This window comes from Eurytemora carolleeae, unplaced genomic scaffold (genome assembly GCF_000591075.1).
Source record: "Eurytemora carolleeae unplaced genomic scaffold, Eaff_2.0 scaffold317, whole genome shotgun sequence".
Classification (NCBI taxonomy): domain Eukaryota; kingdom Metazoa; phylum Arthropoda; class Copepoda; order Calanoida; family Temoridae; genus Eurytemora; species Eurytemora carolleeae.
The window spans coordinates 198,088-213,270 of record NW_019396274.1 but is presented as its reverse complement, the minus strand read 5'-3'; the positions used below and the strand labels follow the sequence as shown (position 1 = coordinate 213,270).

At 31.5% G+C, this 15,183-nt stretch overlaps 1 protein-coding gene across 4 annotated transcripts in view; it reads left to right on the top strand.

Annotated features, from left to right (window-relative positions):
• The window catches only part of LOC111699928 (spindle assembly abnormal protein 6 homolog), a 32,191-nt gene extending 17,396 nt beyond the window's left edge, over positions 1-14,795 (top strand). For 3 of the 4 annotated variants that reach the window (XM_023470716.1, XM_023470715.1, XM_023470713.1), the window contains 8 exons: positions 259-333; positions 920-1,718; positions 8,579-8,619; positions 10,317-10,463; positions 11,541-11,613; positions 12,665-12,721; positions 13,727-13,812; positions 14,155-14,795. In XM_023470716.1, coding sequence (XP_023326484.1) covers positions 259-333; positions 920-1,108 — 264 coding nt within the window. In that variant the 3' untranslated portion in view covers positions 1,109-1,718; positions 8,579-8,619; positions 10,317-10,463; ... (2 more) ...; positions 13,727-13,812; positions 14,155-14,795. The remainder of the gene's footprint in view (positions 1-258; positions 334-919; positions 1,719-8,578; positions 8,620-10,316; positions 10,464-11,540; positions 11,614-12,664; positions 12,722-13,726; positions 13,813-14,154) is intronic. The other variant, XM_023470714.1, reaches the window with a different exon arrangement.
• The last annotated feature ends 388 nt before the right edge of the window (positions 14,796-15,183 follow it).

Genomic DNA, 15,183 nt, shown 5'->3' with positions numbered 1-15,183 from the left:
TCATTGCACCAAAGTAAACTCAATTGCAGGATTTTCATTACATCAATAGAAATCTTTAGTATCAAAGTTTATTCATTGCATCAAAGGTTATGCATTGCATCAAAGTTTATTCATTGCATCAAAGGTTGTGCATTGCATCTAAGGGTAAGTCATTGCATCAACATTAATTTATTTCATCAAATTTTACATTTATTTCAAAGGATTTTTTTGTGTCTTGAATCAAAGGATAATTTTTTTTTATTTGAATTTATTGATTAGAGTCCAGTTCCCGTAGAAATCCTTGTTCCTGGGTTCCTAATATCTCTTATTCTCAATCTGCTCATGGGAGGCCAGGTACATAAAAAATACATTTTTTTACTTTTGACCTCAGATTTAGGTTCTGAGACGACTATTTTCTATACGGTTGGACCCAGAAAACTGTGCAAGAGCAGGAAGAATTGCGTTGGTTATAATTTGAAATAGTCTGCAATTGTGTAGTGTACACAAACCAATTTTACTTTATGCGTTAATTTTGAAGCTACTGGTAAAACTATTTGCTTTATAACAACATCAACTACTAGAAAGATTGTAAGTTGTATGGAGCCCACTGCTGTATCAATTTTCCTGGGGTTATACAAACATCCTTGTTGAAAATTCCTCCAAAAAATCATTTTAAAATTTAGATAAAAAAGAATATTTACAGCTAACTGCGTTTGTGCAAAAACATTGCAGTGCTTTAAATCTTAAAATTGGTGGATTATAGGAAAATAATCCATGCAGATAATATTCTAAACTTGAAATCTTTACTTTCTTCTTACAAACTACAAGAGGGGGGTGCACGGTGCCCTGCCCCCCTTTTGAAAGTCCTAGTTACGAGCCTTATTAATTTTATGTAGTTGATGTAAAATACAAATTCTTGCAGACAAGTTCTTTCTTTTAGGTATTAAACCTTTACAGTCTGGAGGAGCTTGCGCAGGTTGCCGCACTAAGTATTAAACCCAACACAATCGAAGACGACGATCCTCTTGAACAGCTGGCGCAGATTAAGATGGAGAAAGAAAAGATTTTTGGAAAGAAAAGTGAATATTTGAGAAGAAAAAATGTAAATTTCAGCAAAAATAAATTATAAAACCTTGATCTTTTTTATTGACTTTTTAATGATGCGAATCTATAAGGAAAATGAGATGTCTCTTTAAAGGTTGTTTTCTTGTGAGGCTTACATTTTTTCTATTCTTAATTTCTTTTAACTGATCTGAGTTTGTTCAGCTGTCTTTTGTTAGAGTACAAATTATCTTGCTCTAAACACGGTGCAATTACTCTTTAAGCCTCAAATCAAATCAAATATTTATCACATGTAGACAAATAGATTATGACGTACAATAGGTTGCAACGCGGAATGCGTACACTCTCAAGTCTCAGTACAACTGTATCTACGTGTCACAAGTGTAAATTCAATTTTTATGTCTGAAAAAAATTGAAATAAGAGTGATAATCTTAGACTGAAGTGCTTATTCTTCAGTGAAATTAAAGCAATTTCATGTTTTCTTTATTTTCTGTTTTTACACTTTTTCATCCAATGTTCTATTGACTAAATAAAGGGGTTAAAACTGATATTGTTTGAATATATAACGTTGAAACATATTTCAGAAATGTGAAATGACATATTCGGAAAGGGCTTTGGAAAGGTTTGATGGAGCTAAACCCCTCAGATTTGGGGGAAATACAGGCAACAGGAACAGGTAGTTTTCTAATGAAATGTCGTCTTCTAAGGATTTTTGATTTTTTTTTCTTCAAATATATATACAGGTTTTCCCACTAATGTCCCAAACCCAACGACTGATTTTAATATTAAAATCTAAAGAGTTAATGAACACTTTTCTGAAGAAAGAGGAATGTAATTTTAAGTTGTATTCCTATTTTATAGGTTTAAGAAAACTGAAATGTTTTTGACGTATTCCTACAAAAACGATATTTATCACAGCTGAATCTTGGACATCTTATCAAATAATTGGAGAAATGTCGTCATTCTTTTCACATTTGACACTTGTGACGTCGTGCACAATTTGTCCATTTTTTGTTGCCATCCATTGTACTTGACAATCTATTTGCATGAAGGTTTAATGTATTGGACAAATAAATTATCATAAAAAAATAATCATAAATCCCTGTCCAAGTCAGAACTCTCCCCTGTCTAGCCGCAGAGCCATTCTAAACTTAAAAACGACATATAGCAAAAAACGTCATGTCAATAATAAAAGGTTGAGCCTAAAATTTGATAATTAAATGTTAATTCGAAAAAAATTGTGCCAAGTAAGACACGATAAACCTTCAGTTCGAAGATGCAGTTTTTACAACTTGCTAAATTCCCTTCTTGCCGTTACCATAGATTTTTGGTTTAAATGCATTATGAATTATGAAATATCGAACTCGTATCTCTGCAATTATTATTTGAACTTCACTGTAAAAAGTATCCAAAGTAATATAGAAAGAGCTTATATGGCTCCATGTTTGAGCCCATAGATATACTAGGTATATTTTTGTCTTCAATAATTTCATATTAAGCTTCTCTACAACTTAATGTCTTCTGCAACAAAATGGGAAAAGGTTAAACATTTTATGAATTTAGGATTTTCTCTGTTGGTCTGTCTGTATAATTGTTTGAATTTCCAGATGTTGATTGAGGAACTCAAAAGAACAACGGAAATGTTCTTAGTGTGGTTTAAAAATACTTAGCTAGTGAGTGGGTTATCTTTTTAGGGAAAAGTTTAACAAAAAATTCCTCCAGACCTTGGTTTTTGCCTTTGATACGTCTTCAGTAGGATTATCCATTATTTTGAAATATTTAAGTAAATTTTTTTTAACTTTTGCTTTTGCTTTTGCTTTTGCTATGGTTTTGGATTTTCATAATTTCTATTATAAGCAAAATAAATTAGTGTTTAGTGGACAAATAGTATTTTACATTTTTTTTTCAATCATGAAGCCTTCTCTATAAAGATGTGTATTGTTTTGGTGTTTGGACTGAAAATGTCTCTCTGCTAAAAATGAAGCTAGAGACAAAATGTAAATTATAAACCTTTAAGATACGAGACATGGAAAAAATAAAGGCTAATTGAGCCAGAGCAACTGTACCAAGTGCAAGAAAAGAAAATTTATGCATTTTTTATTTTGATGAATTTTATGACATAAAAAATATTTGATAGAAATATTTGAACTTATCAAGATAGTCCAGTTAATTGGTCAAGAGAAATTGATGATTAAAAAAGCTTCTCTTTAATAACTTGTAAACTTGTAATTCGAAAGAAGCTTGTTAAAAACCAAAACTTTTATATAAAAAAGTCTTCTTCATGTTATTGATATAATCGCCTTAATTGCATCACATGGTTTGTTTAAAAAACTGTTTTATAGCAGTAGGAAATCATGTGCTTAAAGGGACTGTAAAGGAAAAATTAAAAGGTGGAATAGGCTGAAAGCTTATCACTTTAGCTCTTGATCGCGACCCATGAAAGTTAGATCTGATGTTCCTGTCTCGAGAAATTTATATAAAACTGTGTCAATTTTATACGAACATTTATATATATACAAATTTGTATAGAAATGGTGGGTTTAAACAGATCATATTCAGAAAATACGCAACAAATCTGAAAACAAAGATCCCAAAGAAACCTTATTGTAACTTAGGTTTTCTCCAATCATTATTTTATAATTTTTATTTTTATTTTTAATGGATATAATTGATAATATTATTTATAAGTTCGTATACGTCACAAGAACTCCCACCAATGAGAGTGCAGTATACTGGTCACAAGTTTCTGTCTGTACCACGTGAACAGTATACTGCCTATACCCCCTTTAATTTTTCCTTTACAGTCCCTTTAAGAAAGAATAAAACTGAATAAATTCCGTACAATTAGTCCCGCTGAAGTCTCATCTTTTGAGGATAACCTGTATAGTTTATATCCATCCTTACGTAAGATATAAAAAATATAAAATTTAAACTTTTATTTTCAAACTCTGGTATTGGCGGTAGTGAGATTTCAAAATCCAAACTGAGAATATAAAATTTAAACTTTTATTTTCAAACTGTGGTATAAGTTGAAGTTTTTTATTCAAATCTCACTACCCCCAATACCACAGTTTGAAAATAAAAGTTTAAATTTTATATTCTCATTTTGGATTTTGAAATCTCACTACCGCCACTACCACAGTTTGAAAATAAAAGTTTAAATTTTATATTCTCATTTTGGATTTTGAAATCTCACTACCGCCAATACAACAGTTTGAAAAAAAAGTTGAAATTTTTATTTGGATTTTTGATTTTCAAATCTCACTACCCTCAATACCACAGTTTAAAAATATAAGTGTTATTCAAATGTACTACCGCCAATACCACCGTTTCAAAATAAAAGTTGAAATTTTATATTCTCATTTTGGATTTTCAAATCTCACTACCGTCAATACCAGAGTTTGAAAATAAAAGTTTAAATTTCATATTCTCATTTTGGATTTTTAAATCTCACTTTTCATTTTTTTCATGAATCTCACTACCTTAGAACTTGACACTATATACTTTTTTTTTTATAAAACTGGGGCATTTTATACCTACAGGGATGGAGCAGGGTCGATCCTAGGGTTTGGTCACCATTTTGTGGGTCTTCTGATGGAACTGATGCCAGAGCAATTCAGTCTTATTTATATTGTTAGATAACAATTACACATTAGTACAATTACATCATAATACATTATTGGTTAATTATCGACAATTATTTATTTCCTTGTTGTAACTTGATTTAATTTTAAGTTTCTTTAATACTAAAATGTAAGGAAGGTTTGACCTGAATAAATGGTCAATTTGGGTTCAAGTCTAAAGATAGAAACGGAGAAATTGGACGATTGTTTATTATATCTATTTTTAACTTTTAATTTGCTTTACTAACAATCTGTGTGTTTTACTCATAATTTTAGAATATTAATTTAAATCATGAAAAGTGTTAAACTATAACCCGCTACAAGATATAGGTGTTAAACTCTTCTTCTTCTTAAATTCTTAAGCATCCGTTTAAGTCGTGGACCTTAGTGTGAATATTAATAGTCTAATAGTTTAGCACGAAACTAATGGAGACAGAATAAACCCACAAAATGTCAGAAAAACTTGTTTTAATACTTTAATCAATCTCAAATTCAGTTTACCATTGTTCTATTAAACTGCTTTGCACTTTTAAAGGATGCTATCGTAGATTAATAAAAATACAGATAAAACACTAGATATCGTCATTTCAAGATTTCAGGGGTTTCGTTCCTGATAACCCTGAGGCAGAAGCCCAAAGGAGTTCCGCGCAGGCAGAGTTGAATTGCAAGACAGAGAGAGAGTTTGCACTTAACCTCTTTGAGCCTCTACCTCAGGGTTATTGTGAACGAAAAACTTAAAAAATTTTCAATCTGTATTGTTAGTTAATCTATGGATGCTATCATCGATGTAAAACGGTAGCCTTTAAACAGATTTCAGCAGATAAAAACGATAAATTCTTTGCAAAAAAATGTTATCTCTGATAAAGGGTCACGTAGAAATAATCAAGATTTTGTAAAATGCAATTTTTGCTACAGCACAAAGCATCAGTTTTCAAGACCGGATCGTCTTCGTCTTTAAAGTTTAGTTGACAAATGGTAATTAATACATTTTTGCTGACATCGCGCACATTTTTCATCACTGTGACTGATATATCTCTAAAAAAAAATATTTTTAGGAATAGTCAAAATTTCAGACTAGGGTTCTAACACATTGTGTGAAACTCAACAAAAATTTATTAAGTTCGACAAAATTTTTGCAAACATTTGGCAGAAAAACCCATGAAATTTCTCGAAATATTTTTAAATCAATCATCGATATTTTGCGAAAGCGATTTCTCAAAAAATTGTAAACCCCTAGTTAAAACTATTAGGGACCGATTGCCCTTACTTCAGAAAAATAAAAAGATTGAGAGAAAAGCTTGTCCATGAAAACCTTGAATCTTGTAGACCGTAAATATTTATTTGTAGGATACGGACAGAATTTACCCCTATTTATGTATTTTCCTGGTCCAATGATTGTAATGGATCCTTTTTACTCGGGGTTGTTTTTGTTTAGATCAAGACTCGAAATCAAACCTGAGCTAAAACTTAAAAACTTTTGATATGAGATCAATGCTTGATCTCCTCTTTTTGTTAATCTTTATTTGATAATATAATCTTTAATTCAATATCCATGAAAGTGTCTAAATTAAACCAATCAGAGTGTCGCTTGCATAAACCGAACTGCTAATCAAAAGCCGGAATTTTTTTAGCACAATTAATGAGAGAATTATCATTGGTTGGAACTCAGCAAGGAAATCCACAAGAGCGAATTAAGCATAAAATCAAAAGTGTCCACAGTAGATATTGAGATGAAGCGAACGGGATTAAGAGTATCTGAAATGTAAGAGTTTCCAGCACTGCTGACATTATTTTGAAAAGTCGTCTACTTAAATCTGCAAAGATTGATCAAATTATTTTTTTTTATATTTTATACACGTAGGAAAATTATGACATATATAATATTATTGATGAAAATGTGAAAGGGGTGCGAAGCTCACTAAATTTTGGAATCCATTAAATCATAGTGTAGCTAAATAATTCTGCGCCCAGACATTCGAAATTTGTAACCTACCATATTGTGAAATCTGATTATATGAACAATTTATCTGGACCAGGGTGCAATGTTGCATTTAAAGCAGGATAAGAAGTATTGGCTTGTTAATTCTAGTGCCAATTTAATTTCAGGCAAACTTGTTTCCAACCCCAGTCACCACTGGCTCCCAATAGGATTTAAAATGTACTTCAAGTCAAACTCCATTTAAAAAAGTACATGTCCGATTCATAAGCGTACCTTGTAAAGTCTAAACCTATATTGGAGTAATAAGAAGGATGATGATATTATTTTTTTGAAAGAAATTAATTAATCTTGACTCTTCTGCATAATCCACAAGCCACTGTTCACTGTAAAAGCTGGACATAAGGAGACGGTCAAAGGATTTGAGTGTTTACCACAATATATAATTTTCTAACCCCTTTATCTTTTCAACCCAATGGCGTAGACCTTAGATATTTCATATTATCAATTCTGTTAAATAAACTAATCTAAGTTTGAAAAATCAAAAGTTTACACCACCAGGCTTCAAAGATAAAGGGATTAGAATATTTGAGTGTATGTGACTCAATTCCTTTATGCAACATTTCTGTACCAGAAATCTACTTTGTGAACCCGTATCTCTAGTTTTGATTTTATTTGGTTGTATTATTAGAAATTTAAACCATTTTTATTTTCTTATAATAGCTTTTCAATTAAAGGATTAAAGGTAACCGTTGTAACAGCTTATTGATGAAGATTACTTCAAATAATTAAGGTTGACAATCTTTTTAAATTGTCAGAAGAATTTCCCTCCAGAATTAGACCAAGGTTTTATGATTTAAAACTGGAAATGTGACATTTCGATTTAATTTGGAAATTTAAGTACAGTTGATTATATTTTTCCACCTTAAAAAAATACTTTTCTAAAATGTATTTTTTAGGTGGAATTATTAACATAACACATAGTAAAGTAACCCAGTGTTATGTTAAATGGTAAATAGGTACAGATATTTGACAAATTATTTATTTGTACCTTCGATCTACAGGATCTAAGTTAGAATTTCGATCTGGTTCCATTTCGTTTCCAATACTCTTAGTCGTATCCCGTACTAGTGGGACATTAGGTTTATCAGTCATATAGATTCAGTGATACAGAGAACATATAGGTATACAGGGTTATATAGAACATGGAGATACAGTGATACAGAGAACATATAGAGATTCAGGGTTATATGAACATAGAGATATAGGGATACAGAGATAGTATAGGAATACACAATTAGAACATAAAGATTCAGGGATGCAGAGAACATATGGGGATACAGGGTTAGGTAGAACATAGAGAAACAATGGTACAGAGAACATATAGAGATACAGGGATAGGATAATAGAGAACATATAGAGATCCAGGGAGACAGAATGCATATAGAGATTCAGAGGGATAGGGAGAACATATAGAGATGCAGGGATGCAGAAAGCATATAGATGTACAGTGATACAAAGAGCATATAGATACGATGATACAGAGAGCATGTATATGTACAGTGATACAGAGAGCATATAGATGTACAGTGATACAGAGAGCATATAGATGTACAGTGATACAGAGAGCATATAGATGTACAGGGATACAGAGAGCATATAGATGTACAGGGATACAGAGAGCATATAGATGTACAGGGATACAGAGAGCATATAGATGTACAGTGATACAGAGAGTATATAGATACGATGATACAGAGAGCATATAGATACGATGGTACAGAGAGCATATAGATACGATGATACAGAGAGCATATAGATACGATGGTACAGAGAGCATATAGAGAAAGATGTTGATACAATGATACAGTGACCTCACAGACACATTAAAAATTAAATTAAGACTTTCAAGAAGATTTAAATGAATTTTTTATTAATACTATTCATATTATTCAAATATAAGAGATTCTTTTTTAGATTTAATAGAAGAAAAATGAAAACCCACAATTCATGAGCAGGTGAATAAAATAAATATATATATTCATATCATATTCATATATGTATTTATATATATAAATATGAATATATGAATATGATATGAATATGAATATAAATATAATTAAATGAATGTCAAAAATGAAACAAACAGTGTCCAGCTATAACCAATCTTAATAAACAATAGAAAATGTTCTAGACTTATTTTAAGAAGATATATATTATATATAATATATTATATATATATATATATATTAAAGTTTTTAAACTTCACATTTTATTAATAAAGAATTATAATAAACATAATGTTTCACGCCTCATGACGATCCTCAGTAGTCAAAATTCTTTGAACAACATTTACATATAAATAAATACAAAGTTGAAGGGGTAGGTTGGGAAGGGGGGGCAATATGCACTTAAACCCATGATGATAATTATAAACAAAAGCAAATGTCATTTTCAATCCAGTCCAGCTGGCCTTTCCAGAATTTGAAGATGAAGGTAATTTCTAAGATATAACACTTTTCTAAATATTGCTATATTCACCTTTTGATCAGAAACATGCCTCTCTATTGATTAGTATGCTGATTCTTGGTTTTTACAACTGTTTTCATGGCAAAAACTCCACAGATTTACAGTTCACTGTTTTACATATGTGTTTTTACATTGGAAATCCCTGGTCAATTCTTTTCCTTTAAACATACAAAACCACTATCATTTATAAATTATTTATCAGGCGTGTCTGGTTTTTCCTTCTTTTACTAGGTGTGTTTGCAGCATCAAATAAACGTAAAAAACGACCAGTTTAGTTCTGATCTGAGACAAAAAAAATACTTGAAAAAATATATTTCCAATAAAAATAAGAAAAACAGCAAAATTTTGTATTGTTATCTTTTAAAATATACAAAAGGCTTACAGAAAGATCAACGACTAAAAGTTTTTTTAAAGGGACCGTTCACTTATTTGCGTAATGTCGAGGTAAACTAAATAGCTTATTAGCTTTTGATTAGTATTGGTCTCACTTTTCAAAGACAATTATCGGAGAAAAAACCGTTTTTTTCGTTCAATACACTACTTGATGTTTTTTGTCGATGTCATGGATTAAAAAAAATGAATACAAAATTAAACTGTAGTATCTAATAGCCCATTGTAAATGTCATATTTTTTTTAATTTCTTTTTCTAACATAACATAACATAACAAAACATAAATTTATTGGTAACTAAAATATCAAAAGTGTTTTATATTTTAGTATATGTTTAATAGCTAACACTTAATGGCATTGATATATAATAAATTTAAATTTGTTTGGGTTGTTGTTGCTAAAAAACGTCTAGTATCTGTATAGTGTTTCAGACAAAGGTACCGTCCCTTTGCGCTCAAATTCTGAACGAAAAATCGGCTTTTTCTCCGGCCACAGTTGTCTTTGAAAAGCAAGACTAAAACCAATCAACAGCTAATGTCTGTTTAGTTTACCATGAAATTACCCAAATAACTGAACGGTCCCTTTAATTTTCCAGTCTACATATAAAGCGAAATCTATATGTATAAAGTAGTAATCTCTGTTTGTTTGTATGTCCGATGATAACTCAGGAACTTCTTAATCAATTTGCATTAAATTCTGATTGGGGAACTCTGTAGAACCACGGGAATCTTCATAGCTTGGTCTAACAATTTTTGATCAAATAGATTGACTCTTATAAAGAAAACCTTGTCTCAAGGCAAAGCTGAGTTCCCAGGCTAGTAGAAGATAAAGAAGAAGAAGAGAAGCACAATGTCTAATATAGAAGAGCTATCCCGAAAGGGCTGGAAGAGTAAGTGTGAGGTCTGCCAGGTCCCAATGGAAAAGAACCGAATACATTATGGAGGTTGGTAGAAGTAAAGATATTTATTATGAGATAAAACATTTGTGTATTTTTTATGAATATTTGGTGCATTTTTCTTAATTACTAAAGGGACTGTAAGCATGCTTTCAAGTGACCCCCCCCCCCCATTTAAAGAGCAGAAATCTCTAATTATCGAGAGCAGAGATTTCTAATTATCGAGAGCAGAGATCTCTAATTATCAAGAGCAGAGATCTCTAATTATCGAGAGCAGAGATCTCTAATTAACGAGAGCAGAGATCTCTAATTATCGAGAGCAGAGATCTCTAATATTCAAATTGATATAAAACTAGTGTACGCTAGTTTGAACTCAACACAAAGTTTAGTTTACCAGTATTCCTCGAAAATCTCGAATATTTCATTAAAAACGAGTTTTCAAAAATTATAATAAAAATATCTATAGTTCTCCAACTTGTCAAAAATTTAAAGGGTACTGTTGTGAATCGGACATGCGACTCTGCAAATAGAGGGTCTCCTGAATTTACGCATACAGTCCCTTTAAAAATGGAAAAAGTTTTTTAGTCTCCATATACGGTGGAACCCATAAAACTGTAGATAAAGGATTTCCAATAGTCCAATGCATATAAAACACAGTAAATGGTGTAGACAGACTTGTATATCCTGTATACGGTAAATTCTGTTATTATGGTATATCCTGTTATAAAGATATATCCTGTTGTTAAGGTATATCCTGTTATTAAGATATAACCTGTTATTAAGTTATATCCTGTTATTAAGGTTTTTCCTGTTATTCCGGTTTATCCTATAATTAAGGCTTCTCTTGTTATGAAGGTTTATCCTGTTTTTAAGGTTTATCCTGTTATTAAGGTATATTCTGTTATTAAGGTATATCCTGTTATTAAGGAATATCTTGTTATTAAGGTATATCCTGTTATTAAGATATAACCTGTTATTAAGGTATATCCTGTTATTAAGGTATATCCTGTTATTAAGGTATATCCTGTTATTAAGATATATCCTGTTATTAAGGTATATCCTGTTATTAAGGTATATCTTGTTATTAAGGTATATCCTGTTATTAAGATATAACCTGTTATTAAGGTATATCCTGTTATTCCTGCAGATCTTTCTTCCGTCGCGTAACTAAATCTAACCTTGACAAGCAACAGTGCAGGTAAATATATACAATAAAAATTAATTAACCTAGGATACATTGTCAACAAAAACAAAAAATAATAATTTAGCTCATGAAAACTAACACTCAGTTTTTTAGTTAGACAGCCTTGACTTTTAGCATACAAATTATACAAGGATTGAGTCTTTGCCAACCATTAGATTGCAAAAAATATGAATTAAAACGGTTTAGTATTCTTTTGTTTGTTTGTTTAAATTTCAATGTTAAATCTCACCAAAGGAATTCAAATCAAATACGTTGGCCGGTGGAGAACATTTATTTCGAGCAAAACTCGTTTTGAGGGAAATTGTGCTTTCCATAAAAACAAGCCACATACAGTAAGACTTATAATCAGAATTCTGTAAAATAAGAATACTACTTTCGAAACCAAGTTATAAGTTTAAAAAAGAAAATGAGCATGAGACACTGCTGCAATTGTGCAGTGAAAACAGACCCATTTCCCAAAACTAGTGATTTTATAAGTAAAACTATTTGTTTTGTAAAATCATCAATGTTGTCTTCCTTGTCCATTTTTTGTCTGGTTATCACAATACTGCCTGCACCCTAACCATTGAATTTAGAGTCACAAAGCTAGAAAAATGGCTAAAGACCATGTTTATCACGTCATTCTTTCTGCATTATTCAAAGGGCTTTTTCATGGAGGAATATGAAGGCTTTACTTTTCAAGGACTTTGGTAGGCAAAAATATGGCAACACAAGTATTTTTAATATCAATAAAAATTGATTTTCTTTAACATGGTGAAGTAAAAAGCCACATATAAAAAATAGAAAGACGATCTTTAAAACAAATCTTCTCTTAACAAAGCACCGTTCTGCAAAGCATACATAATCATGTGGTGGGGCGAGGTAGGTCAACCCCTTCTCTATTGTACTCCGTCATACTTGCTATCAACCCACTCCGAGTCCGAACCCAATAGTTTCATAATTTGAAGTTGTTCCATCATTTCTTGTTTCTACGCCAAAATTATGCTTCATATTGGTTTCACACAAATGTCGTCTTTATATCATTTCAAGAGTGTCTTTGTTTCAGGTTACTCGGTGATTGTAATATAACAGAATGGAGGAGAAGAAATTGTATACCCTGCAGGTGCTTTTTTATATTCCGCAAATATTTTTTAAAGGCAGTAAGTCTTTGTCAAAAACTCTGATTTTCTGATGATACCTTTCTGCAACCCATGTCTTTTTGCAACCCATGTCTTTTTGCAACCCATGTCATTTTGCAATCCATGTCTGTTTGCAACCCATGTCTTTTTGCAACCCATGTCTTTTTGCAACCCATGTCTTTTTGCTTCCCATGTCATTTTGCAATCCATGTCTGTTTGCAACCGATGTCTTTTTGCAACCCTTGTTTGTTTGCAACCCATGTCTTTTTTTCAACCCATGTCTTTTTGCAACCCATGTTTTTTGGCAGCTCATGACTTTTTGCAACCCATATCTTTTTGCAACCCATGTCTTTTTGCAACCCATGTCTTTTTGCAACCCATGTCTTTTTGCAACCCATGTCTGTTTGCAGCCCATGTCTTTTTGCAACCGATGTATTTTTGCAACCCATGTCTTTTTGCAACCCATATTTGTTTGCAACCCATATTTGTTTGCAACCCATATTTGTTTGCAACCCATGTTTGTTTGCAACCCATGTCTGTTTGCAACCGATGTCTTTTTGCAACCCATGTTTGTTTGCAACTCATGTCTTTTTTGCAACCCATGTCTTTTTGCAACCCATGTCTTTTTGCAACCCATGTCTGTTTGCAACCCATGTCTTTTTTGCAACCCATGTCTGTTTGCAGCCCATGTCTTTTTGCAACCGATGTATTTTTGCAACCCATGTCTTGTTACAACTTATGTCGTAGACCTTCTAGATATTTCAAACAATGAATCCTGTTAGATCAAAAATTCTATTTGAAAAATCAAAATTGTAGGTTTTCACCATCGGCATATAGGGATTAGAAATTTGCATTTGTGAGTTGTGACGAAGACTTAACTTCTTTATTGACTGAACCCCCTAATCAAATTTAATTTAGTTGAAAAATTTGATTTCACCTATTTTTCAATTTATAAGAGTTTAGTGATTTTTAAAACATATTTTTTTCAGATTTTCACATTGTTTGTCAGCTGGAATGAACATGGAATTGGTCTTATCAGAGGAGAAAAAGAAAGAGAGATTCAAGAAAAAATTTGGTAATAGTTTATTAGGAAACTTCTGCAGTAGATATCCCAGCAGAACCCTTTCAGCCTTTGTCTGATCTAAAGTGCATGATTATTCCTTGCTTTGTTCGAGCTAAATTTTTTACTGTGTTTTCTCCATACGCCGTAAACACAATTAAGAACATTGTAAGAACTCAAAACTTTTCAAAGCAGATATCGGGATATCTTCCATATTTTCATTTTAACAAAGGTTTAAAAGGTATCATACTATACTATAAATGGAGGATCTCCGGCCTCCGCCTACATGCAAACAAAAATAACAAAAATAAACTAATTTATGATCAAAGTAAGTTAACTATTTTTTACTTTTTCCAGAGTTCTTCCCTCTAAAACCATGGTCGGAAAAGTTTCCTGGATCTAAGTTGAAACGCCGTGAATGTATGACAGAGAATGACCGTTACAGGACGGACAGGAACCGGTACAGGGTGGAAAGAGACCGTTACAAGGCGGACACAGAGGAACAGAATCAATCAGAGGCTATCCGCCAAGCTTTAATGTCCTCTAAAACCTCATTAGATTTGACTGAAAAACCTGCCTGCGGTCTTTATCAAGATCCTAAAAACCCCTCTAGACCTAAGAGTTTGACCAAATACTATGACAATTCAAAAAGTTTCGAGAAATTTTTAGACCGATCTTCTTTTAAAAAGGAATATAATCTGAATGTTCTTGTACCGGATATTACATTGCATGTACCGTTGAATATTGAACCTAATAATACTACCGATCTGCCAGTCTATGTACATAAAAAGTTTGGTAGTGCTGCTGTACCAGATTGCAGTACAGTTATAAGTCTGAATAAAGTTAGAAAAGTTAGTGTTATTATGTGTCCAGTTAAACTTACTATTTAAAGATGATGGAAAAGTTGCAATTATTGTATTGACCTTGGAAAGCCAAATATAGTTTTGAAAATAATAAATAATTATTTACATTTGGAGAATAAAAATGATGAAAGATTATTTTTTTGTGAGAAAAGATAAATATTGAAGGATCCAGAGTAAAGTAAAAATCTCATACCATTCAAAAAATAATATTTAAAAAGGAAAGATTTTCTAAGAAATTTAAAGATTTTAGGATAGAGAAAAAATACTAAGAATGACATAATAAAAAATAAACATTAACAATCATAATCCGTTAAGTAGTTTGAACCCGATTAGAAAAAGTTGGATGAAAAAGGTGATATAATTACATCTTTTTTTATTTTTAAAGAGAATATACATTCAAAGCCAGTTTGTTTGCTTTAAACCAATCTTCTTCTTTAGAGAGCTCAAAATTTGCCAAAACACAAAGTCTTGTCAGCTAATGAAAAAACTTGCAGTGTTATATGATTATCAGCCAAAAGAATTG